Genomic DNA, 27,562 nt, shown 5'->3' with positions numbered 1-27,562 from the left:
CCCTTTCCTCATCTAAGCTCTCTCCTCTGTTCTGAACGTCCTGGTGAAAGGAATTGAGAAGAAACAGTTGCTGCATCCTCTTAACAACAGTGAGGGCAAGAGTCATGTAAGAAAATGAAAACAACAGCAGAAGATGGAAGGAGATGTGTAAACCTCCTCTTTGCCCATTTTGGTTGCAGCAGGAAGGGAAAGTTGCCTGACTGCCTGAGATCACTTGTGCTCCAACAAAGCAGCGAGAGATGGGAATGCCAGTACCACTCCCTCTTTCTTCTCTTCTCACTTCAGGATGATAAATAATTAACCAGGTTTCGGTTAAGTTATTTTGAAATGTCTTAATCATCTAGAGGAGATGTACGTCCACAGGACTTTTCAGAGTGCTGTCACAAAATGCCCACTTCCAGTTGCTTCTCCTCTTGCCGCCCTCAATACATGGTGCTGTTCATCAGGGTTTTTTTTTACCCCCATCAGTATTGACAGAGACTGGAGAGTTTCTCTATACACTTCTCTTAGCTGTCTGGCTGCGTGCCAGGAAACTCTATATATGATAGTTTATTTTTTTCCCCCTATAACTTATCATCACAAGAGCACAGAGGGATGTCTTGCCATCTAGGACACAAATGATAATGAGTGCTGTCGGAACAGATGAGCCACCTACACCTAGGATTTGTCTTGACTTTGACAAGTAAGGTGCTTCCCTCTTAACAGAATTACCCTTAGAATGAAGGGGAACCTGAGTGTTTCCTGGATTCGGTTCATTATCAAATCCCAGCTATTGCTATAGAGGGATTTTTTTTAAGCTATCACAAGAGGTTTTGTAATGAATAATCAATGCCTGGTTAAAATAAGAGCAATGGGAACATGACGGCTACAGATGTGTTTCAACAATAAGTACCCTATTTGTAAAACTTTGAATTCTTTGATCGCTCTCCTAGGTAAAGCCCTGTTGACTAAAGCCTACTGCATTGTAGTCCGTGATGATATTTTGTAAAGTGAAAGCCAGAGTGTAATCACAGTAATTGTGCAGAGTCCGTGCTACTGCACTAAACCTAACATCTCAGCTCGGTTACGCTTTCACGCTGTTACATGTAAGATGTGCTTTAAATACAATCTGAGTTCTTCAGATGGAGCAAGAATTAACACAGCTGTTTTCTAAAGTAACACATAGGTTTCCTAAAACTCAGTACCACGTTCATTAAATCCTAGCTGCTTCTTGCTTGCAGTGCCTGTTCCAGAAAAAATAATAAGATGCTCACAGCTGATTCATGCACACTTGCTGGAGCATACATTTCTATTTTTGGTCTTCCAAAAAGAAACCATTTTATGGCTTAAGGAGTTTCAGGAAGCTATTGATGAAACTTGAACCCAGAACTGTATCACAACTGTATACATTATTACTTTGGGTTCTAATTTGCCCTTTGTTCAGAAGCACAAGGTCTTCTAGAATAATTAGCTGAATTCAGAACTGCTTTTTCCTTATGACTCAAGTGAAAACTCTTAGGATGGTTTCTGAGTCCTCAGCGACATTGATTTCTGGTTTGCGTTGCCAAGTTTGGTTGCATAGCCAAGTCATGCAGAAAGCAGCATTGGGGTCGTTTTGTGATGACTAAATCACCTAATTACATGTATTTATAATTACACACTGCAGTGAATGTCAGAACAAGCAGTACCCTTTATACATGCAAGCTAGAATCGGTCTTCATTTTCCCTCTCCACCACCCTAATTCATTTGTGAATTGCATTCTTTTGGGTGGGTGAAGCAGTGAAGTACCACCAACAGAATCTGACTCCTCAAGTTTCTTTCCGACCTAAAGGCTGTTAGATATTTCTCCTTCTCTTTCTGCATAGAATGATAGAATTGTTTGAGTTGGAAGGGACCTTTCAGATCATCCAGTCCAACCACCAACCTCACTCTGATAAAACCCATCACTAACCCATGTCTCTAAGCACTATGGCAACCCGGCTTTTAAATCCCTCCAGGGATGGGGCCTCAACCCCTTCCCTGGGCAGCCCAGTCCAAGGCTTAAGAGCCCTTTCCCTGGAAACATTTGTCCCAATCTCCAATCTGAACCTCCCCTGGTGCAACTTGGGGCCATTTCCTCTTGTCCCATGGCCTGTTCCTTGGGAGAAGAGACCGACCCCCCCTGGCTACACCCTCCTTTCAGGGAGTTGGAGAGAGCCGGAAGGTCTCCCCTCAGCCTCCTTTTCTCCAGGCTCAACACCCCCAGCTCCCTCAGCCAGCCAGTCTCCTCACAAGACTTCTTCTCCAGACCCCTCACCAGCTCCGTTGCCCTTCTCTGGACCCACTCCAGCCCCTCAATGGCTTTTTTGTGATGAGGGGCCCAAAACTTGACCCAGGCCTCGAGGTGGGGCCTCCCCAGTGCCCAGTCCAGGGGGACGGTCCCCTCCCGAGTCCTACTCCCCACGCTGTTCCTGACACAGCCCAGGATGCTGGTGGCCACCTTGGCCACCTGGGCACACTGCTGGCTCCTGACTGTGAGTATGCGTGCACACACATGCACGTGCATGCATGTAGATAACTGCACACATCTTCTGGCAGTACACCTTCCTGGCCCTATGTGATGCTTTGTTAATGTATAAAAATCTCTGTCTTTTTTTTTTCTGCCATGTGTTTCTTTTACATTCTTTATGGTCTGTCAGAACACTTAGGTGTGCACATTTTGCTTTACTGCTTTTATCACTATTTTAGCCAATCTGTGGTTATGTGAGAACTTTCCTTTCTTCATTACAAGACTTTCAAGTAAACTTATTTACAGTAATTTCTCTCTGGTACTGCTTTCTGTTCCTTATTTTCTGTCAAGCAACATGAGCTTTTCCAATAAACCATCTGAAGTGGTAAAATCATAGGTATGGTTACCATAGCTTTTATTTAGAGATGAACAGATCTTGCATTAAGAGTGAACATTATTACCTTCGATTTGCAGATCAGAAAGCAGAAGTACAGAAGGAACTTGCCCACAGTCTCCCAGCACCCTAGTGGTACTGCTGGGTGTGATCCTCCAACTCCCAGTCTTCATCAAGTGCTCTTTCCGTCACAGTGTCCCTGCTCTGACTCACAGGCAGCTCAAGCCATTGAGAAGTGGACTTGATTTTGACCATGCATGGTCCTTTAACACTCTTCAGGTATCTAGAAAATCTTTAGAAGATAAACCACTCCGGTACATTAATGATTCAGAAAGATAAATTTGGTACTGTGTCAATTACACAGCTCCGAGAAGAATCCTCATAATGTAAAGCTGGATTTAAGCCATTTTCTTTATCTCAGAGTGACAAACTCTGCTTTAACTGTTTCATCTAAAACACCATTTAGTTTTAAAACTAAGCTCTGGGACTTTTCATTTAACTTTATTATCTTTTCTGCTTAAAAAAAGTTAAAGCAGCTCATTTGGTTATATGAGCTAAAGATATAAAAAATGAATTTTATTGAAACCTACATCCCTTTTAGTGGTTTAATGTTAGTGTGTTTAAATTGATAAAAGCATCAGTGTCAATATGAAAAAGGGAAAGAATGCAAACCAACTCTTCCTAAAAACCCCTTTGCAGTAAAGGGATACTATATTAACATTTTACATTTTAAAATTACACTTTAAAGGTTCAATCTGTCAGCAACCTGGGGTATTGCTTTTTTTAAGTAAATGCATTCTTCTCTTTACCCTTTTAAAGCAAGCATCAAATCAGTCCACTTTCTTTTCTTTTGAAGGAGGCTAAACTAAACATAATGCTAGTGCAGTCCTGTGTTTATCAAGTGTGGAAGAGAAGACGATGGAGTGATGTTGAGGTACCACCTTCAGCTACACAGTGTTCAAACAGCTTATTGAGCACTGTCTGCTTTGTCTTTATATGAAGAAAAAAGACCCTGAAGGAAAACAGAAAATACTCTAAAACAAAGATCAGAAAATTCCTTAAAAGATAATAACTTTTTTACATAAAGAACAATCCAGTGTGGAAAGTGTATAATTATTGCAAGTACCGGGCTCCATTTAGCTGAGCTTTGGTTTTGTCTGTCAGTTGAGGTCATTCCTGATGACATGATGTTTTTGTAACAGTAAATGCATCAGCTTCAGTTCCTGACCGAATCATAATTGTGCTGCTCACCTTAGTAGTGGGTAATTTCATGCCAGTTCACCGCTAGTTTTAATTTCTGAAAACTTCTGGGCACTCAGAACAGCAGTAGGAATGGCTTTTACAGGAAAACCTAGGAATGAGATCAGGCCATTACCAGGATTTGGGAACAGGGAAGTAACTAAATGCCAGAAATCAGGGGAGAAAGCAGTCTGGGAGATAACAAAGCTGGCCTGGAGCTCGAGTGTGAAGCTTTCATGAGGACTCTGAAGTTTGTGGCTCCATCTCCAAATTCCAAATAGGAGGCAGGGCTAAGAATGAGCCTGCTCAGTTTTGATGGCACTGTTGAGTTTTTCTTCTTAATGCCTCACTGGAGGAGAACAGAAAATGCAAATGAGATATATTTTAGGGGAAGTTTAATACGTGTAATGAAAAAGTTTCTATACTGTCAAGTGCTGTATGAAAAGATTTTCATGAGTTATTAATAGTAATCCTCTTCATAAACCTTTCCTGTCAGAGAGAAACAAATGGATCTAAAGTGTTTCCTGTTAATTCCTACTTCTAAAAAGCAGAATTTCGTAATACCTTTCAACAGGAGTAGATGCCTCCTATAGGGTGCGCAGACATAATCTTTGAGTGCTGACTATTTTCACTCTAAGGTCCAAATCCACCTTCCAGGAATGCAGTATCCAAGCCCGCTTTCCCTACTGTTGACTTATTTTAAGACTTCTCATTGTCTAGGTATGGCAAAGTACATTTCTTGTACTGCAGGATATGAGAACTTGCCAGTTCCCAAAGAGAAACACTCTAATTTCATGTGAAGGAAGCGGGCTGTCTGCCTGTCCCACCAGGGCATCAAGACACACTCTGAGTATCTTTGTGTCAGAATAATTTCATGCAAAATGGGTGTCTGCAAGGGCACGTTGCATCACATAATGCGAAATTTTCTGAAGCAGTCCTTGTATGCTCTACTGGGGCTTGTGTTTGTTCTATGAAGATAATTTAAAGAAAAAAGGCAGAAGCAGAGCAGCCTTTCTGGAGAATGCATTGATTTTTTTTTTTTGTTTGTTTGTTTGTTTGTTTAAAAAAGATAAACCCCGTGTAGAGCTTTGGGGAGGGGAAAAACAAGGGGAAACAATACCATTTATTTAGGCTGTCCAAAGGATGGGAGAGATCAAGAATATGCTCATTAACAAGACCATGGAAGCTAATAAGAAAGCCAGCTACTGTTCTCTCAACTTAGCCAAAGGTTAAATATATTCGAAACAGGAAATGTGAGGTTACTACAGTCCATTTGCTGTTCTCTTCGCTACCACCAATTTTGTCCTGTTTACAGCGATTTTTGATAGGAGAGGTGATTCTCCTCCCCCCCTCCAGCCCCCTCTGCTTTACAGGAGCACAGGTCCCCTCATAGTAGCTATTGCTGAACTGCCTCCAAGCTGGGAAAGTGGTCGGGTCCCACTAACAATACCTCAAAAGACTGTCACGTTGGCGTTGACACAGTCTTGGAGGTGGATGCCGTAGCAGGAAATCTTGAACAGCTGAAGTTTTGACACCAGGAATTTCTCTGCAGTTCAAGGACTGGGAGCTCAGTTTGTTCCCTGAGATTCTCATAAATACCTTGGGGTGTTTTTTTTCTGCTTGACACGTGAATACTGTGGTGTTATGAAATCTCCATTAAGTTATGAGTATTTTTATGATTTTTTTTTTAGTTAATGGGATGTAAGTTTATCTTTATAATTAAGCATATTAAGAAAATTGTGCTGGTACAGCAAATCTTAACTGCAGATTATAATAGTCAGGGCATTTTTTACATCTCGTATATGATTTCTTCCTACTTAATTGAGATGCTTATCAAGAATAAATGACAGGGTTTTGGGTATTGGTGAGACAGTTTCATAGAAACCTTTTGCAGTTTTCTACACCAGTGGGTGTAGAAACACTGGCTTTGGAGAGGATGGTTTCATAACTTCATAAACTGTTGTGATCTGGTTCTTCAAGCAGCAGGTGAATTGACAAATTAACCTTTTTCTGTGGCTTCTTTTTTGATCCTGTTCAAAGAAACTTATTTAACCTAAGCAGTCCATATGAGAACGCTTCCTTACTGGTTTTGTTTGGGGTGTTTTCCCAGGACATTTCACAGAATCACAGAATCTTAGAGGTTGGAAGGGACCTCTGAGATCATCGAGTCCAACCACAAAAAAAAAACCAAAAAAACCAAAACCAAACCCACACCACACCAATCGCCTACAAAAAACCCCCCACCCCCCAATTAAACCCCACACTCAACACCTCGCCATAAACCAATAACCTTGGGCACTAGAGCATGCCCTGAAGAGCCATGTCTATACGTTCCTTTAATACCTCCAGGGATGGTGACTCCACCACCTCCCTGGGCAGGCTGTTCCAGGGCCTGACCACTCTCTCAGTAAAGTAGTTCTTTCTAATATCTAATCTAAATCTCCCCTGCCGCAACTTCAGACCATTTCTTCTGGTCTTGTCGTTCATCCTTTGGGAGAAGAGGCCAACACCTGCCTCTCTACAACCTCCTTTCAGGGAGTTGTAGAGGGCAATGAGGTCTCCCCTCAGCCTCCTCTTCTCCAAACTAAACATGCCTAGTTCCCTCAGCCTCTCCTCATAGGACTTGTTCTCCAGACCCCTCACCAGCTTTCACCCCTTTTTGTGAAGGGGGTCAGATCACCCTCTGATCAGTCAAAAGAAACAGTGAAAGTAGTCAAATCTTTTGAAGCTGTGATGGGTCTTTCTCTTTTTTTTTCTTGTCTTTACCTAGAAAGCAGCATTGGGGGTGGAGGGGAGAGGAAGGTATGAAGACTGTCACGAAGTAAAAGTGTGTGGCTGGTGCTACATAGCAATGGTTTAGCCTGTAGTCCTGGGGTCTCACTGCCTTCTGCAATCCTTTGATTTTCCCTGACCTTTAACTTTGGACCCCTTGGCTGGCACCAGCAGTCTTCAAGAAGGAGTGGAGGAGCTTGCAGTAATTCAGCTCTTCACAAATATTGTGAAAATGAGGCACCCTGGTAATACTTTAAAGACCCCTACAGTATTCCCACTGTAAATAAAGGCAGTAGGATAAGCTCAAGAGAGGAAGGATTGAAGGGTCTTCACAGCAGAGCTGCACTGGCAGCCAGGCTTTTCTAGTCCTGATGCTCACACTCTTCTTTTCTTAATCAGCTGCCTTTACATTTGACTTTGTCACTGCTAAGGAGGAGGCTTGGGGGATGATCTCTTCAACTTGTCTAAAGAACCCATCGAGCTTCCCTTTTAAACAGCTGAACAACTAAGCGCCGAACAATTAAAGCTCAATATTTTGTGCAAATTAAATGTGAGCATAAAATGTTTACAGCTTCACAAGCACCTCCAGTCTAAGAAATCATGCTTCATTTCTTTTTAAGGGCATGGCTAAATTTATATGGTCTGGAGGACAGTGTAGAAAAATAAAATAGCTTCTGTAATGGGTGTAAGCTGACATTATTCAGGCTATGTTTAGCTTACCTGCTATAAATACTGAACCTACTCCAAAAAAGAAAATTGGTATCTAAGATCCTAACCTAATTCCTTCGATATAAGAATACCTCCAGCTTCTTAGAAACAAATGTATAAATTTAAAATGTCTTTCTGCAAATCTGCACTCCCATGGAAGAAAAAAAAATAATTCCGTACTGCCCAAGCATTCAGTGAAATCACTCAAAAGAGGAACCATTCACAGAATGGGGCCTGAGAGACACGGGAAAAATTTTCTGTCTTTAGTTTCAGGCCTTGTATCTGTCCCTTGAGTATAATAGGACAGGTTATTATCCCCTTGTTCGTCATGAAGATTAATGTTCAGGCCAGCTGAAAATATTACTGTTCTGTTGGGACCCATCGGGAGTTCTTCAGACCTGTGTGAACCCAGGTTTAAACTTTTTAACCAGCAGAGCTGAGGTCTCATCCCAGTGTGGCCCAAGTGCCTCCTCCTTCGCCGTGGTCGGCCCTGCCACGAGGGTGCCCCACAGCCCTGCGGTATTGCTGGCATCTTTTATACCGACTTCATTGCTAAATGTTAAAATACACAGGAAAAGCACCCGACCTGTTAACTCTTACTGAGATGAAGTAAAAAAAATTATAAAAATCGCATCACCCTTTAATGGAAATGGAGATTTTTTTTCGTTTCCTTTCCTGTATTTTGTATGGAATGTTTTCCCTCAAAAATCTTAAGGTACTTAAGCCTTGGACTGGGCTGCCCAGGGAAGGGGTTGAGGCCCCATCCCTGGAGGGATTTAAAAGCCGGGTTGCCATAGTGCTTAGAGACATGGGTTAGTGATGGGTTTTATCAGAGTGAGGTTGATGGTTGGACTCGATGATCTTGGAAGGGATCTGAAAGGTCCCTTCCAACCCAGACAATTCTATGATTCTGCGATTCTACCCCATCCCCATAGAGAATACCCCACGCTATAGCACGGGAACAACATGAGAAGGAAAGAGAGGCAAAGAGGAGCTGGTGTGGACTGACCACAGCCCCCCATTCTCCTTGGCCGGGGAGATGGAGTCAGGATGGAAGGAGTGAAGCTGGGCCTGAGAAAAAGAGGGGTGATGGAAAGGTGTTTTTAGTTTTGCCTTTTTTTTCCCTCTCTGACTTGATTTTTAATTGGCAATAAATTAAATTCATGTTCCCCAAGTCGAGTCTGTTTTACCCGCGATGGTAATTGGTAATTAACTATCTCCCTGTCCTTGTTTCGACCCGTGAGGTTTTTCATCTTATTTTCTCCTCCTGTCCTGTTGAGGTGGGGGAGCGAGAGAGTGGCTGGGGTGGATGCCTGGCCGGCAGCCAAGGTTAACCCACCACAGGGCTGCAAAGGAAATCAAAGAGAAGTTGTCAGAGCTCATGGAGGTGTGCAAAGGCACACATGCTCTCATTGGTATGTGTCCTGGGATCCGTACCCTGTTTGTGGGCTAGCAGGCAGAATTCACAGCATCTCTGATCCATCAGATCCTGAGTAGCCGGGGACCTTCCTGTACGAGACTCTTTGCCAGCATGCTGCAGCAGGAGCTGTGGTCCAGGCAAGGCTCCCTGATCCACACCGTGATCTGTATCCCTTTAGGGGAATAACAGAGGCTTTTAAGGAGAGTCTTTGCAGCAAAGACCCCCTTTGTAGTGCCCTTCCCACCCGCCAGCCCTGTGGGACTGGGTTAACCTCCAGCACAGGCTGGTTCTAGTTGAGGAGTGCGAGATCATAGAATCACAGAATGGTTAGAGTTGGAAGGGACCTTCAAGATCATCCAGTTCCAACCCCCTGCCCTGGGCAGGGACACCTCCCACCAGACCAGGTTGCTCCAAACCCCATCCAGCCTGGCCTCAAACCCCTCCAGGGTTGGGGCAGCCACAACTTGATGGGAGGCATCAGCACGGCAGGGTGGGGGTCCTGCTGGCAGGGCAGCAGTGGGTTGTGGCTGCGTTGTCCTGCTGACCTTGTGACAACATGGAAGCGTGTTGGAGGGATGGGAAGAAAGGCTATTTTGGGTGGTCTGCATTTTGTAGCTGCTGATTGCCTGTGTTTTTAAATACAGATCAAGCGCGCTCAGGTGTAGCAATGCTTTTTGATAGTGATCTGAAAGAAAACAGGCAACAATATTTAAAAACAAAGTCGTTCTGGCTTTATACATGCTCACGTGAAGACTTTGTAAAAGCTACGTTAGTATTACACTCTGGATTTCTTCGAAGTAAAAACTGACAGCCAGAGTTAAGCGAAATGTGAAATAGAAAACTCACAAAGAACAGATTCTCTTGAAGAAGATCAGATCACTTTTTTTTTCTCCCTTGAGTTGTTCATTGATGGTAGTTTTTAGTTAGTTAGCTTTTCCTTTTTTTTTTTTAACTCCTGGAGGCACTATATGAAGAGATTAAAAACACAGCATGTGCCAAAAACAGCTTTTGGCACTAGATGCGAGTGGATATGAGATCGTTAAAGAGATTTTCTAGACCATTTTAGCATAATCTTTTGAGGACCTCTTGCATTGCTGCTAGTACAGATCCAGGGCTGGCTTTCTTAGGGGTACGATAGTTTACAGTGGTTGGTTTTGCATTTCTGTGGGGGTGATAGTGCAGCGCGCGCTGTGGGTTGCAGTGGTTCAGCTGTGGGAGCAGCAAGGTTAGCTTGATAAGCTAACCTTGATAGAAGGTTATAGCTAACCTTAAGCTAACCTTCTATAAGGTTAGCTTGTAGAAGGTTGATAAGAAGAGAAGATTACACTATTTTTCAGAAGACATGCGATTGATAGTCCTGGAATTCTTGTTCATGCACCAAGTAAATGCATCGGGGACAAAAGCAGCATGCATTTTCCTCCAAAGCCTTAGATTGCTCTAAGGGTTTTAGTGCCCTCTTGCCTGCTCACAACAGCATGGTGAAGCTCTGGAGTAGGGGCAGGCCCTTCACCCAGAAAATCTGAGGCCATAAGGAACTCCAGTGACCCTGATCCTCGTAGGCAGCAGGAAATGTAGAGCTGCGCGCCAGCTGACCAGCAGTAGTAGAGAGGGGAGTTATTGCTCTACTTGAGGCACAGGGAGTACTGTTTGATCAAGGTCATCGGGGAATATTCAGCACAAGAGCAACCAGTCAAATTCAGCAGTTCGCATGGGCTTTGTAGATTAGGTTTCTGTAAGGAAGAAAGAATAAAGTCAATGATTATGAAGTTTATGTTCCGCAAAATTTATGCCAGATGATGCTATATACACCCTCAAATATTCCATTTACCTGCAGGAAAGAGCAAAGGCAAAGCACTGAAATGAAATAAAGTCATTTTACCAGAAATGTAAACACAAGTCAATACTAGAACCAAGATTAAAATGTTTCCAGCTACTCAAATCTGTGACTGGATTTTAAGGTTACCCTTGTTGCTTGTTTTAAGCAGGCAAATGTGATCTATTTGCATGCTTATTGTCATAAGCAAAAAGAATTAACTTCTCATTTGAAATTAAAAGGGTTACAAATAGAGAAAGCACTTGGGTAAAAATCTAAGAAATAAACGTTAAAAGGAAGAAATGCTTTGTGAAGGAGATGAGACAATATAATATAAAGATTAGCACCAGGACAGGTTGGGGGTGACCTGCTGGAGAGAGAAAAGACCTGGGAGTCCTGGTGGCCAACAGGATGCCCATGAGCCAGCAATGGGCCCTGGTGGCCAAGAAGGCCAAGGGCATCCTGGGGGGCATCAGGAAGAGGGTGAGCAGCAGGTGGAGGGAGGGAGGTCATCCTGCCCCTCTGCTCTGCCCTGGGGAGGCCCCATCTGGAGCACTGGGACCAGTTCTGGGCTCCCCAGTTCCAGAAGGACAGGGAACTGCTGGAGAGGGGACAGCAGAGGGCTGCAAAGATGATGAGGGGCCTGGAGCATCTCCCATATGAGGAAGGGCTGAGGGACTTGGGTCTTTTCAGTCTGGAGAAGAGAAGGCTGAGGGGGCATCTGATCAACACCTATAAATCCTTCAAGGGTGGGTGTCAGGAGGATGGGGCCAGGCTTTTTTCAGTGGTGCCCAGGGACAGGACAAGAGGGAACGGGCACAAACTTGAATGTAAGACGTTCCGCCTAAACATGAGGAGGAACTTCTTTGCTGTGAGGGTGGCAGAGCCCTGGCAGAGGCTGCCCAGGGAGGTGGTGGAGTCTCCTTCTCTGGAGACATTCAAACCCATCTGGACATGTTCCTGTGCAACCTGCTCCGGGTGGACCTGCTTTGGTGGGGGGGTTGGACTGGATGATCTCCAGAGGTCCCTTCCAATACCATGTGAGTCCGTGATTAGTGGAATCAGTGAGGTGACGATGGATCTGATTGAAGGTTACTATCTCAGGTACCCAGACAGGATGGCAGCCTTGAGCTGAGAGCTCCTGTTCCCACGAATAATCAGATGGCTGAAGCAAGGAGCAGATACCCGCTGGGGTAAAGAGGATTCTATCTGAGCAAAGTTCAGGTGCTGCTGTGTGGCTGGGAATATCATTCCTGAAGGAAATGAGTGCCATACCTTTTAAGTAGAACACCGAGTTAGAGAGCTGGTATAATCACCTAAAATGGACAATGTCCTGCAATAGATACAGCGTTGGGTTGTAGGTTTTTAATAGTTCATTAAATTTACGTTGCAATTTTGTGGATGATGTAAAAAAAAATGACTGTGATCTGGCCAGCACAAGATCTTTAATACAGCTATGGGAGAATGAGCTGAAATCTACTCTGGCTCATTTGTTCTCAAGGAAAGTGCTTGCTGGGTTTTAAAATCTTCAGTACTGAAGCTGATGTATAGACCAGAAAGGATATATCTGGATTTTCAAACCACATCCTGAGTTGACAAAATCGCCTTAGGAAGGAAAAAAAAATGCTTTTCTTGTCAACTGGTCACAATTGATGAAGTGTCAAAGGAATAAAAGCGATAATAAATGTAGTATTCACACTACTTCTTAATTGTTTGCTTTTCAGCATATAATATACTTCAGTATATATGTATTTCAGCATATAATATACTTCAACATACTATGCATGTTCCTACTATAATTTTGTTCTCTATATCATATTCCTCCAAAATTTTAAATTTAAGGGATGGGTTTGTGACTGGTACAAAATGAAGAAAGGCTGTGAAAAGTGCAAAGGTGTTAGTGAAGCGAGAAGGTGATAAAAGGAAGCGGTGGTCGAATCAGACAGAATATCTGAGCTGTAACTGGCACAGAAATATCTTAGGCACTAGCAGTGGATGGTCTCCATGCTCTCAGAGGGAGGGAGGTTTATTTGTGGTTCCAGAGCTTTTAGGATATCTCAATTCCTGTTGAGTTCCCCTTTTTCCTGGAGGCGGGGAGGTCCTTTTTGCAGTTCATTCAGTGCTACAAACTGTTGTCAGTAAATGTGTTCCCTTTCACCTGCCCACCTCTCCCAGATTTTGTTTGCAAGTTGTCTGGCTGACACTGAGCTCATGTGGAAGAAAGTCCTTTGAGTTGTCTGTCCAGAGCCCTACCCATGCCCCGGGGAGATGATTTCTTATCTGAGAGCAGAGTTTTGGAAAGAATGGGCATCCTTTGCTGTCAGTTTGAGCCTTGGGCTTAACTCGTAGATGTCATGGTGATGCTGACATTACAAAGCTAGAGCAACATCATCCTGATGTGGTGGCAGCCTTTTACACCGTTTGATTACAGCAAGCCCTAAATAATAACTTATGGAGAAGGAAGAAATACATCCCTTAATTGCTTGCCTTCTCCTTTTAATTGTTGTGCTGTTTTGTAGCGCTCCTAAAACTCTTCCAAGAGAGACTAATTTATAAGTGTATCATTGAAAGATGACTGAATCCCACCCTTCTTTCTAAATTAAACCTCGATCGCCTTTAAAGATGTCGTGCAATAAGTTTAAGTCAGGTTATAGATAGTCTAAGAGAATACAGTGCCCTCTACACTGTGCCTGCAATAATCTGAGCCTTCTTCGTAGTTGTTTAGGATTTTTATATCCTTTTTTTTTCAGGAAATGAATGGCACCGTGTGAAAACCAATTGTGTAAGGGGAGTGTTGACAGGACATTGAAGTGAAGCATGGGTGTTTCAGTTGAAGTACAGTGTGTTAGTCAGATGCTGCCTGCTGTGCTGATTAGCAGTAACAGTGTAATTCTGTAGCCTGTGTTATACAGCAAAATCATAGCAGAAAAATGAATGGCCCTCCCTGTCTGTAGTGTGGGAATATATAAATGGCCTGTGCTTTGGTATTCACTTTGTCTTAGGTTCTGGAATGACCAAGAGCCGTGTATGTGCTTTCACGGCACATCCATTTTCTTAAGTGCTTGGCAGAGCGAGAGGAGCCGTGATTGCAGGGAGGGAACTGATTGTTTTGTTAGTTTGTGATTTTTGTGTTGTGATTGTATTTGCTTTGTTGGTTCTTGAGGTTTTTGTTGGACTTAGCCTCTTTGTGTTTTTGATAAATAAATGAAGTGTGTATACCTAGGCCTTCAAATAGAGGCTTTAAAAGTCCTATAATGTCTGGATGCCTGTCACTGCTGCCAGGATTATCTGGTGAAAGGCAGGACTGTCAAGCATCACAGAAGTGCAAGATTTTAGCTTTTTCTCTCTGCCTGCTCCTCTCATACTCCAGCTGGTTTTGTTTGTGTACCTGTCACATACTCGCATTTTCCATTTTCACAATGCATGCAAACCCTAAATAATAGCTACATTGCCTTTTCAGGTGTATTTATTAGCTTTCTCCCAGCGCGCCACAACCCCAAACCTCTGTTTTGTGAATGCCATTTCAACAGATCTACTCCATCCTGGTTTGGTTTTATTTTCTTGCTTTTTGGGCACCAATCCACAAGATCACTTCACTGTTGTTATTGGATGAGGAGTAGGGCTTCTGGATCACTTCTGTCACAATCTAAAATGCAGAAGTTTTGGGGTTTTTTTGTTATGTTTTCCTTCAACTTGGCAGTGCTCTAGCAATCTCTGTCGCTACAAGCTGCAGTCAGTGAGCGTTTCCTTGTTTCAGAAGGGTCCTGTACTCGGTGGTGAATGGCAGAGCAGGATTTCTCTGACACATAGATGGTTTTACAAGGGAGAGAGAAGACATGTTCAGAATGTTGTTGCATTATTTTAATTGCAAGTTACAGGGAACTCCGTTGTTTCCTTCATTCTTACCTTTTAAACTCCAGAAAACATCAAAGCCAAAACAAGCAAGTTCATGTGTGGTGAGACATACACACTGAGAAACTGTGCAGTGCTTGCTTAGCCTTTTGAAGACCAGGCTAATATTTAAACTTCAGTCCTATTGCTCACCAGAAAAACAACATACATGCGGATCCTGATCCTTTGCAGAGCACCTCTGCTGTGAGGGAGCTGGGGTTGTTCAGCCTGGAGAAGAGAAGGCTCCGGGGAGACCTTACAGGGGCCTTCCAGTACCTGAAGGGGCTACAGGAGAGATGGGGAGGGACTCTTCATCAGGGAGTGGAGCGATAGGACAAGGGGTAATGGTTTTAAACTGGAAGAGGGGAGATTTAGGTGAGATACTAGATAGAAATTCTTTGCTGAGAGAAGCTGTGGCTGCCCCATTCCTGGAGGGGTTCAAGGCCAGGCTGGATGGGGCTTGGAGCAACCTGGTCTGGTGGGAGGTGTCCCTGCCCAGGGCAGGGGATTGGAACTCCATGATCTTTAAGGTCCTCTCCAACTTTAGCCATTCTGTGATTCTATGATTCTAAAGTCACCGTGACTTTACTGTGGTTCCAGGTTAATGAGGCGGATTTTCCCCATGGCCTCTGTTGGGGTGGGGGGCATTTTTACTGCTAGTTGTCTGGTAGGGTACTGGTCCTGCTGTGTCATTTTACTAGTATTATTTTGAGAGAATCGATCCACTCTTTTAAATGACAGTCATCACCAGTCAAACAAAAGTAGTTGGTTTCTACACTGGAATCAATGAAATGGAAAATGTATTCTGGCTTAGCTGGGAACACATGCATTTTACCTTCTCCTCTTTAAGGATAGGTTTTCCTACCTTTCATATTCTCTTGGTTGTCTGTTAGGTCTGTGTGATCTGTGACCTGCACAGAAAATACATACTATGGGCAATAATGTAATAGGGTGGGTTTTTTTCAGTATTTGCTGCTTTTATGATGTGTTATATTGATCCATTCTGACTCCTCAAGTACTTTTTTGGGTGATGATGAGAAAGATGGTATCATTCTTCACCAAAAGGAAAAGGGCTCAATTTTCATGCAAACCAATATTCAACAGAATCGTAAAGCCCTAGCCCTGGTAATAAAAATAAGAAGCTGACGCTATTAATACATCATTCCAGATACACGGAGCACCATTATGTGGCTCCTGGGTTGAGTAAAACTTCATGTAATCACAGTAGCCATAGACTTAAGCCCTATAAAGTTGAAAACTTCACCAGATGGCCGCTGCCGAGGCAGCTTCTAAGGGCTCTGTAGCTGCGGTGTGCTAGGGCTCTAGATATGACTTACCCAGTGGTAGCTTTTTAAAATACAATTACTGAACATAACCGATCCACATTATGGAAGTAATAATAATAACACTTTGCACTCGGTGATCTTTCATCTGAGGACTCAAAAGCTCTTAACCGAGGCTTTTAAATACTCCCTTTCTGCTTAAGGGGAATAAAGTGTTCAGAGTCTTGATGGAGCATGAGAGAACTGGGCCGCAGCAGCCCGGCTGCCTGGCCTGGTGCGAGCGGACAGGCGGTGCCCTCGGCGGGTCTGGGATTGGGACAAGAGAGCGCTCCTGTCCCTGGCAGCTGGGAGATGATGTGCCCAGTCACTTGCGGTTGGAACCTCCTACTTCAATAGGACTTTTGATCTTGAGCACAGCCAGCCTGTGAGTGGGGTTGCTAGAACATTAAAATGCTGTGGGGGAGGAACGAGGACAACATATAATGGCCCTAACCTGAAATTTCCTTTATTCATTCTGTAAACTGTGAGGGTAATACTGAAACAATATTGAGATTTGGGGATACTAAGGCTCAGATATACCACTCTTAGCTGAGCGGCTTAGGTGGGGAGTGAAAGGCTCTATATGATCAGGGCCCACAGATAAGTACCTGCAAACACTGGCCTGTATTTTAGGGAGAACGGTTATGTCCTTTTTAAGTGTACCACATGTTGGTCATGAATTTACTGAGCTTTAATACTCAGCCTCAAAAATCACGCAATGGTATTTATCGGTAATGGGAGTAAATAACAGTATTTGACATTTCCTTTTGTATAGTCAGTAGTTATTTTTTTCTTCCTTTTTTCCCCAAAGTGATCTTATTGTTGAATTTGAAGGTCTAGAGATCAAGCTTGCAAGTTTTCTTAACGACTGTTTGTGTTTTTATCTTTTAGATTGATGTCATTGTGACTTTGGGTGGACTTGGAGGACGCTTTGACCAAATAATGGCATCAGTGGAAACGCTTTTCCATGCAACAAATATCACTTCTTTTCCAGTGATAGTTCTCCAGGAATGCTCACTGATCTACCTGCTTCAACCTGTAAGTGGGGTAAAAAGTTACTTGATCATAAAACTGAGTTTTATCCACTCTTACCCTGTAGATCTTGCATCATTAAATGCTCGTTTTGTTAATTGTATTCTGCAAGGTCAGAGCCTAAATATAAAAATATTTAGGGAATATGGGAAGTGGACAGCAAATGATGGGCTCTGCATTCCTGCCTTGGAAAAGATTGTGTTTCATTTGTTCAGGATCATTGTCTTTTTAAAGGGGAGTGTCCTGGTTTGAGGACAGGGAGAAATCCAGAATATATGAAAACTGAATTTGGGTAAATACAGGTTTTTGATTATAAGTGGGAAAAAAAAAAGTTTTAAAACTTTTTAATTAGATTCCAATAAGTTTAAATTTAGTATACAGCTCTTTGGCGTGTTGAGTAGAAATAAGGATGTCTGCAGTAATAGAAACAAAAGAAAGCTGTAAGAGGAAGATATGAGGGAGTTCCTGACAAACACGTCAGGCAGAGCTCTTCTGTGGTCTGAGTGGTGCAGTTCATTATGATGGGAATCCAGCTAGGATCAACGAGGGAATTTATTTAAGATGTGTTATTTTTGTGGGTGTTCAGGCTGTTTTGCCATTTATTGATTCATAAAACAACACACACAGAAGATCTAGCTGGGCTTCTGCTTCTAAGATTTAATTTAAAGGCAAATCTAGGCATCAAAGAGTCTTCTCTAACAGTTATTCATTTATTTGTTTGGAAATACCTTTTCCTGATGTCAGGGTTTCTAGAAGCTTAACTAACTTTCCCATTTTATCTTGGAAAGCTTATTTCATTAGAATAAATAACTTTCACAGATAAATCTGACAAAACCCTGCACCACGCGTGCTTCATTGTAATTTGAGAAAAGCATTAATAAGGTTCTGTGAGATTATAGATTTAAATCCACAGGGGCAGATGCTGTATTAACAACTTTGAAGCACTGTGTCTGCAGGAAAGATATTAGGCACAGGAGCTCATTTGCCAATATGACGAGGAATGACTCTGATCATTAGTTGCACGGCTAAATGGATAGAGGCAGCAGAGTGAGGGGGAAAGAGGGCTAAAGGATAACTCTGGTTAAAATCTGAAATTGTGATTTGATCTCTGGGTGCAGTACTTCACTGACCACTGTATATTAATTTTAGGATGTTTTTAAGAACATATTGAAAAGCTGAAATAAGATGGAGAATTCCCAATTTAGCTTACAAAGCACTTAACTTGGACTGGAAAGACTTTTAATTCTGTTCATTCATCTTTTCCCTAAGTGGCTTTAAAATGCCATGCCTAAGGTTGCTTTCAGAAGAATCTTCAATGAGTAATTGAACCCTTTGGAACTTGAAAAAAAATCGTGACCTATGCATTTAAATAGAAATGGGAGGTTGCTAATTGTTTGGACTTGCTGGAAACTTCTTTATGTTCTAGTTTTAACAATGCCATACAAGAAGCATTTAATGCTTTTTTTTTGTTGCTGGAGAGAGTTCCACAGGATATTAATTTTTTCTAGCATTCCTGGCTGTCAGTCTGCACTGCCAGTCACTGACTTGTGTAACTTCAGGCTGTTTCTAGCATTCAGAAGGAAAGGGCAGATACAGGGGGCAGGCCGTTTAAACAATCTTAATGCTAACTTTGACACAAAATTGCTTTTCAGTATTGGTTTAAACTTGTCGCTGTCAGCATCTTCCGTCAACTGTCGTGGTACCTCCAGATAATAACGTTAATCCTGCATAGTTTAGATAAAAATCAAGCGAGTAGTTTATACACAGAAAGAAAAGAGGATTCTAAGCTTGGAAGCGCTCCCTTTTTTGTATAGAGTTCAGCCTGATATTTTGCTCTTCTAAACAGCTACAATCATGACATTCTCTCCTTTTCCCTTCTCCTCTTTGTAATTTAAAATCAAGGTAGGAGGGAGTTGAACACAGTGGGAGACCCACTGACTTTTTGAAATGCAAGTCTGGAAACTGTGCAACAAATGAAGCAAGGTTTTGAGATTCAAATGCTAATGCAAATGATAAAGTTAAGAGCATGTTGCTTTTCCTATAAAATGTAGATCTGAAAACTTTCTCTCTCGGGGAAGAAGAGTCTGATCTTTATTGGATTCTTTGGATAAAATATATGAGCCAGGGTTTTGCTTCAAAATAATGTTAGCCCTCCATTGACTACAGTGAGAGACTAGAGTAGGTTCTCTGTCACGTGTACCCAGGCAGACACAAAAATATTTGGGTAGAGCAGATAAAGCAGTAATCCCTGGGAAAGTTTCAAAGGGGAATAACAGGACGAGCTGCTGACTTTCTGTTACTAATGCAGAAACTAAGAGGAGAATGTGTGAGGAGGTATCTAAGGAAGTACACCATAAAAATCTTTTAAGTAATTGCTTTGAAAGAGAGTTATTTCACGTTATTACGATGTTGATATATGAGAGTACAGCAGAAGAAATATATTAGTATTTAACACACTTGCAAAGGCTCCACAGTGTTGTAGGAAACAGGGTTATAGACTTCCTAAAAGTCTTTAGGGTGCTAGAGGAAGACAGCAAGGACAATGCCTGATTTGGAATCCACTGCAGACTACCAAGGAAGGAGGAGCAGGTAAACAAAGCCTTTTTTCATCAGCTAATAAAGTTATCTGAGTACTGAATGTAAGGATAATTGGCATTTTGGGTGCTGAGGCATCTCTTGGGAAACAAGTAGATGGACCAACAGTGCGAATTTTTGAAATACATTGATTAAAATGTTTTGGCATAGAAAGTGAAGAACACTAAAAGGAAGTAAACTCTTTTATATTAGTTTCTGACCCGTAAGGATGAACTATGTGGAGAGGTGGAGAAGAGAAAAAAGATGGGAAGAATTACACCCCATAAATAGCTGTCTCCATGGACTCTGTGGAGAAATTGGGTGGTAGGCTGAGATCTAGGTATACACTGTGGGTATCTAAATTTATATAAATGAATTCCAGTGTAGGTCAAATTACTAAACAAGTATTTAAGCAAAGAAAGCAGGCATGAAATGAGGTGAAGCTACGGAAAGGCCCAAGCAGTGAGAACATAGTTTGTAACTACAGAAGTTGTAAGTTTACAGTGAAAGATGTTCTCTCATCTGACTGGGAAAGAAAAACTGATGGCAAACAGTCTAAAGTTAATGCACCTTTTGCTCAATCTTCACTAAAGCAAAGTATTCCTTTGAGCAGGGAACCAACACAGTTAAAATCAGTTCCAAAGCCCAAAGACTTTAAATTGTTTCAGAGAGAAAGCAAATAACAGATTGAGCTGCCTTTGATTTTGCCAACTCCAAGGGTTGTTAGTTTCTCTGTGCTAATTAGGATAGAAGTCAGAAATGGGGAGACTGTGTAAGAATTCCAGGAGGTGATGCTTGCTCTGAAGCATTTTCTAATGTGATGGTTGAAATAAAAAAAAAAAAAAAAAGAAAAAAAAAAGAAAAAGGAAAAAAAAACCTAAAAGAATCTCTGTACTGAATAGCTATCGTATTTCTTTCTGCAGTGGGAAGAGGGAGGAAAGCCTGAATTCTTAATAAGCAGTAATCACTCTTTATAAGCAGGATATTTTATGCAACAGTCCATACATTTTATGCTTGAAATTTTGGTAATATCAATTAGAATATACCCTGGATGAAGCACATTAGGCCCTTAGAGTCATGTTTATCATGCTAGCCATGCTCAATACAAATGGCTTAAGGTTTCACATACATACTTTCTCATTTTCTGGTTGTGTGCATCTCAGGAGTACAGAAACATTAGCTTCTGTACACTGAGCATAAATTATCTTTTATCTGTGAGTTTTATGGCAGTTTGTAATACAAGGTAATAGGATTTATGACCAAGAAATGAGAAGATGTCCAAGAGTTAATGAGGCCTGTCTTTTACATTATATTGAGTAGTTCAGTTTTCCCCACACAGGATTCCAGCCCTGGGATGTAGAGAAGAATTGCTACCTACACATGAAAATGTGTTACAGCAGCATATTTTTGTCAGTTAACTAACTCTTTTGAAAGAGTGTGTGAATACTTTGATAACCCTTTTTCTTGCGCACAGCTTTTCTTGTGAGTGCATTCTTGCCTTCCCTGTGAGAAATGATGAATAATTTAACATCATAGATAGTAGTCCAGCAGCTAAATATGAGCAATAAGAATCAGGAGTCCCCGTCCCTTATTCTTGGCTCTTTACTACCATTTCGTTGGAAAGAAATAAAAAATTGTGTAGTCTTTTGATCTCACAGTCTTCTAGTTTGTAAATTGGATAAAGCCCACATCCTTCGCTGAATGGGTGTTGTGAGGCTCGTTTGGTTTTTACAAAATGCTGTTACATCCTCAGCTCTTCACCGAGGTGGAACATAGCATTATGGTAGTAGTAACAACAGTATTAATAAATCCCTTAATTAACATAAATACTGCCATACAGTAGGCTGTGCAGCTAATTAATCAGTGTGGTCCCAAGCACAGTTTGTTGGGAGCAGACAGTGCCTGGGCCGAGTTTGGGGTTAGCACAGATGTTGGAGGGTGCCACCTTGTCTTGGGGACAAGAGAGAACAGCCATAAGTGTATGAGCAGTGTTTTGCCGGTTGGTTTGAGAGCCAGAGAGTGTTTCCTGGAGCATTTTATAGATGCAGACGGAGTGACTAGCACAGAGATCCTCTCCTGGATGCGGACTCTACAGTAGGTATTGGTGAGGGAAGGCACAAGACTGGAAACGTTACTGGAGATTATTGCTGCAGATCTCTGTGTGGATGTTACGTGGTTCGCTTTGTGTCCATGCTTGTGGAGTACAGTGTAGTGGGAAGTTCAGGGTATATACTTTCAACTTCTGAGTTTTCTTCTGGCAGCCACTTCCTTGAATTTCGTGGGAACTTCAAGAATGAGCTCTCAGATCAGTTCTGTACCGCCTCGTTTGCAAGAAGCAGATCTGGCTTGTGCTGGCACTCAGCGGAGAAAATCCTTAGTGATCCCATGCAGCTTCTAGGGGATAACTTTGGAATTTGGAAATTTGAGGATAACCTTTGATGTCTCTTTTTCCTATATTATTAGTTCATTTTGTGGGTAGATTCAGTTGCAAAAAGGTCCTAGTTGCCAAGGAAGGGATTTAAACATATATTTATTATTTAAACATATATTTAGTACTTAAAATATTTATTGTTCTGAAAGGCTGTCTTTCCTGTTTGGTGTCTGCTCTCAAAAAGCCGAAGTTAATCTAGTTGACAAAGCAGTGAGTCTCTGTGCATCAAGCTCCTTGTAAGTCACTTGAATGAGCTTTTCTGACTTTTTTCCTATTGGCTTTTTCTATGAGAAAGCCAGCCATTCAGTTGGACAGGAACACTGCCAACGTCAAAAAAATATTAGTAGTGGAAAAGTCTTAGCCCAAGCCCTTCTCTGGGAGCCTGACTCCCTCACAGAAACCCTTGCAGAAAGGGCTTTTGTGCTTCCAGAGCCTCAGTAGCATGTTTAAATAGCTTCTCAGAAAGCAAGTTGTTATGTTGGTAGTTTAGCTGCCTTAGTTTCCTTCTTTGGTGAGAAACTTTGAGGGTTTGGTTACAGCTCAACTTCTGTTCTTAAAATAAGACTGAATTAGAGCCTGTGTTTTTCTTATTCCCTGGGAAAATTCAGCTGGGCTAATGATCGTCATTCTTATCACGTGTTTTTATAGTGGGCATCTGCAAATGTGACCTTCAAAAGGCTCCAGGTCCAAGTGACTCAAGTTTATTTCGTGGTAATTTATGGCTGTGAAGTGGTGTGGCTTCATGTTTATCACAGGATTCCTGAGTTTTACTGGTTATCAGTGATCCAAATTTAATTCATTTTTGTCCATCACATCTTGACCTGGGTAAGATTTATTTGCTATCTTGCTTCTCACTGTTACAAAAGAAAAATTTTAGTGGGATTTTCTCTTAACAGCTAAATTCTTTGTAAATTAATTCTATTCCAGCATCAGCAAATGTGTAGTGTGAAAGATGGACAACTTATATAGTAGCTTAGAAATAATGATTAGCTTTTGAAACACTTATATCCTTTCAAGCAGTTTATTTAGCGTCAGGTAAAAGTGCAGTCTGCATCAGCTTTATGACATATTTGGAACTATGTGGATTTTTCCTGAAGTTTTTTGCAGAGGATGATCTTGAGGGTCGGAAGGCTCTACAGAGGGATCTGGACAGACTGGATCAATGGGCCAAGGACAATGGGATGAGGTTTAATAAGGCCAAGTGCCGGGTCCTGCATTTCGGTCACAACAACCCCAGGCAACGCTACACACTTGGGGAAGAGTGGCTGGAGCTGCCCAGCAGAAAAGGACCTGGGGGTGTTGGTAGACAGCAGGCTTAACATGAGCCAGCAGTGTGCCCAGGTGGCCAAGAGGGCCAATGGCATCCTGGCTCGTATCAAGAATAGCGTGGCCAGCAGGAGTAGGGAAGTCATCGTGCCTCTGTACTCTGTGCACTGGTGAGGCCTCACCTCGAGTGCTGTGTTCAGTTTTGGGCCCCTCACTACAGGAAAGACATTGAAGTGCTGGAGCGTGTCCAGAGGAGAGCCACCAAGCTGGTGAGGGGTCTGGAGAACAAGTCCTATGAGGAGAGGCTGAGGGAACTGGGCATGTTTAGTTTGGAGAAGAGAAGGCTGAGGGGAGACCTCATTGCCCTCTACAACTACCTGAAAGGAGGTTGTAGAGAGGCAGGTGTTGGCCTCTTCTCCCAAAGGACGAACGACAAGACCAGAGGAAATGGTCTGAAGTTGGGGCAGGGGAGATTTAGATTAGATATTAGAAAGAACTACTTTACTGAGAGAGTGGTCAGGCCCTGGAACAGCCTGCCCAGGGAGGTGGTGGAGTCACCATCCCTGGAGGGATTTAAGAAACGTATAGACATGGCTCTTCAGGGCATGCTCTAGTGCCCAAGGTTATTGGTTTATGGCGAGGTGTTGAGTGTGGGGTTTAGTTGGTGGGTGCGGTGTTTTTGGTGGGCGTTTGGTGTGGTGTGGTGTGTTTTTGGTTTTTGTTTTTTGGTTTCTTTTTGTGGTTGGACTCGATGATCTCAGAGGTCCCTTCCAACCACTAAGATTCTGTGATTCTGTGATTCTGTGATCTCTAATAGTTATGGATTACTTCTGTGTAATGAAGACATATGCAAAATATATTTTTTATAAGTCTCAACCTACAGACAAACAGATTATAACAAACTCAAAAGTCAATTTGTTAGCTTGCAGGTAACCACTTAAAAAAAAATACTTATCTTTTGGGGAGGAAAGAAAAATACCAAAACATCATTGCTACTAAAGACTAAGAATAGTCTTTAGTAAAAGAGATTTTCACCTGCTCATAATTCTTAAGGTAATACTCTGTCGGCAGGAGGAGGATGTCGGGAGTGGGAGACGGACCCGGAGTAACGATGTAACCTCAATATGGGTATGATCGTTCTCCCTTTATTTATGTTTTTACAAAGTATATATAGACAGGCAAGCAGAGCACGCGCTAGCGGTAGCTCTACGATTGGCTGACAATCTCTGTTCACGTGACCAGAGCGCTCACACAATTGGTGTAGACCCCTTGTCCACCCGCAGCAACATTCTCTCATCTTCTGGATGCTGTCCCGTTTATCTTATCTACCAAGTAGCTGCTGCTGCTTACTTCTGCTTTTCCCAGGAGAGCTCATGGTCATCTCCAGGCCTTTATCTACATCAAAGACTGGGTTGCTCATTGCAATTAAATCCTGGCCTTTTTCACACAGCCATTCCTCCACAATACTCTGTAGCAGGATGTGTTAATCACTGAGCTGCTTTTAAATGCACATCTTAATGGTTCTCTGGAAGAGAAGGATGCAAGGAGTCTAATTGTATTACTTATGTATTTCTAAATTCTGGAGTCATCCAGTCTGACTCTGAATCAGTATCTAGTGTTTGATAAGTTTCAACAGTTCTGCTCTCAAAATTTTTCAGTCTTTGTCCAGATTTTTAATTAGTTACTACGTCAGCTGATGGATGGTCATGTAGGCGAATCTTGACCCTAAATAAATCTCTTCCAATGAGATCCCTGCTCTTTCTTGTTGCCCCTAGCTGTTGTAATATCATATTCTATATGTTGTAATATCATATGCTATATGTTGTAATATCATCGATAATATCTATTCTGCTGCTTCATGGAAGATGCAAGAAGTTTTCTGTTACAAAGCTAATTTTCTCAGAGCTGTGTTTTTTTTCCAAACCTGTCAATTACTTATGTTTCTTTTGAAGCCGTAATATTTCATTTCATTCCCACCCTTAACAATCTTCTTTCTGCAGTGCTCTGATTCTTTGGGGTATTGTGTACAATGTAGTATTAATAATTTTCTGTACTGCAAAACAGTTCTTCTGCTGCACAAGTTTACACCTTTACATTAAATGATCAGCAGCAAAACATAATGTTTGTCTTTGAAATTTGCTTTTCAGTAGCAGCTGATGCTTAAACCGAGATCAATGGGAAACTGGTAAAACTTTCTCCTGAGGAAGACCACAGCAGTATTTTCACTTGCTGTGTGTTCATTTAATCTTCCTTCTGTATGAAACAGGACAAAGCTGGAGTGTGCGTGCAGGTGTGTGTTCATTCTAGTTTTGTTTGGGGCTTTTTTCCAGTTAGGACTTTGATCCTAAGCTAAAGAATTCCCAAGCTTTTTGTGAATAGATTTTTTTGAACACGAAAAAGAAGCATTTTAAAAGACTATATGAAGGTCTCGTAGACTGGTACTTTACAGATTGATTTTATAGCATTTTTATGATTATTGCTGTGATTTAAAATGTTTGTCTGCCTCCTGACACCTAGAGGGAGTAATACAATGTTTTGAAATTTCAAGGTTAACTCTTAGACATAAACGACTAAGAGGACTTAAAAGGATAATTATGAACACCTTAGTGACTTGCCTGATCAGAGGCCACTCCCCTTACTAATTACTCATCATACAGCAAGGTCTTATTTCCTTTTTCCAATCTTTTTTCTTCTTTCTTTTTTTTCCCCCCTCTGGATTTTTCTTGGATCCCATCAACTGTCTTTCCTCAGCACATCATGATATCTTAATTCTTTAGTTTAGATTTCTAAAAAATATTCTTACTTTAGCTTAAGCAGCCACTGCTACCCTGAAGATTTTTCCCAGGATTTGTGTCCTCCCAGCAGTGACAATTCTATGCTATGAATTCCTCAATGCCCTTTTGGCATTCCAGCATCGTCTATTGGGTCTGTTGTCCCAATGACCAAAGCGGCCTCACCTGTGTAGTATTGGAAGCTTTTGGGGTGATGTCTACTGCAGCATGCCTATGCATCACCCTCAAATTATTGTTGAGTTTTAACTCTTTGTTCACCTTTATTGTATTAGCCCAAATTTCTTAAGTCCTAGGATTCTGTGCTACCTCACTTAGTGACACTGTCTCTCTGAAGGCATCTTAGGGCCTTGCTGGAGCTGAATTTCAAGTTTTGTTGTAAGAGTTTTCTTCTTTGAGTATTAAACAGATTTCAGTGATAGTTTGGGGGTTTGGGATTTTTGCACTCCCTCCCTGGCATTACAGAAAAATTCTGTAGGGAAAGTAACAGGTATTGGAAGTCTGTAATCTGTGACAGAGCCTCCTCCAGAAAGAGAATGAATGGAAAATATTTTATTGCATACAATTAAAATATAGCAGGGAAAATCAGTGTTGTTCCTAGACTGAATGTAAATGACAGTAAAAATTGAAGTGATAATAGGTGATAAATTATTATCTACTACAGACACAGTTACTGATTGATCAAGCCTGAGGGGTTTACAGATTCCTTTAGAGGAAAAATTTAAAATTGTCCTTTCTGCTCACATCTGAGTACTGGCAGGAGTTGAAGTTGCAGAAGGTGTGTATCCATATTTTGGCCTTGATTATTTTTGAAAATATGTTCTCTCTTAAATTCAATCCCTTTATGAAATCACTGAGGCTTTTCCAGCCCCTTACGGTATCACTGTTAATTCTGTATCTGCCAGGTCAGTAGTGTCAACTGTATAGATTTTCTGTGTTTACACTTGCTGTTGAAAAAGAATCCATGCAGAAGAATGATAATATTTAGTAATATCTGAGGTTCTAGGGAAAATGCTGTACTAACCTGATAAACAAGAATTAGCTAGAACTATTCAGCTTTGCTATGGGAAGCAATTTACTTTGCAGTCCAAATTTTCTTCTTGTTGGTAACCACTGGGTACGTTACTTCAGTACTCTCTCTCTGCTGTAACAGAATAGCCCGAGAGGAGATGGTGGTCAGGGATTTAGTTCTTCAGTGTCTTTTAAGACTGTAGTGTGGCTGACACTCACACATCAACTGCAGACAAAAATATTTACCAACAGGGCAGTTGGGCTCAATGACTTTCATGGGAGCATGGGCTTCCTACTCCTCATCCTAAAATCGAGATATTTGGAGTGAATGCGTTCCGGTCAAAAACAAGGAAAGGAGTCTGGAAGCTTGTGACTTGGCAGCAGGAGAAAGACTCCTTCTCCATCCTCAGATCTAAATTTACAGAATTGGTA

At 41.9% G+C, this 27,562-nt stretch overlaps 1 protein-coding gene across 2 annotated transcripts in view; it reads left to right on the top strand.

The window, feature by feature from the left end:
* Positions 1-27,562, top strand: part of TPK1 (thiamin pyrophosphokinase 1) — a 332,423-nt gene that overhangs the window by 196,174 nt on the left and 108,687 nt on the right. For both annotated transcript variants that reach the window (XM_014946981.1, XM_014946980.1), the window contains one exon: positions 16,919-17,065. In XM_014946981.1, the coding sequence (XP_014802467.1) occupies positions 16,919-17,065 (147 nt within the window). The remainder of the gene's footprint in view (positions 1-16,918; positions 17,066-27,562) is intronic.

This window comes from Calidris pugnax, unplaced genomic scaffold (genome assembly GCF_001431845.1).
Source record: "Calidris pugnax isolate Ruff unplaced genomic scaffold, ASM143184v1 scaffold71, whole genome shotgun sequence".
NCBI lineage: Eukaryota > Metazoa > Chordata > Aves > Charadriiformes > Scolopacidae > Calidris > Calidris pugnax.
This window is presented reverse-complemented; position numbering and strand designations above follow the sequence as displayed.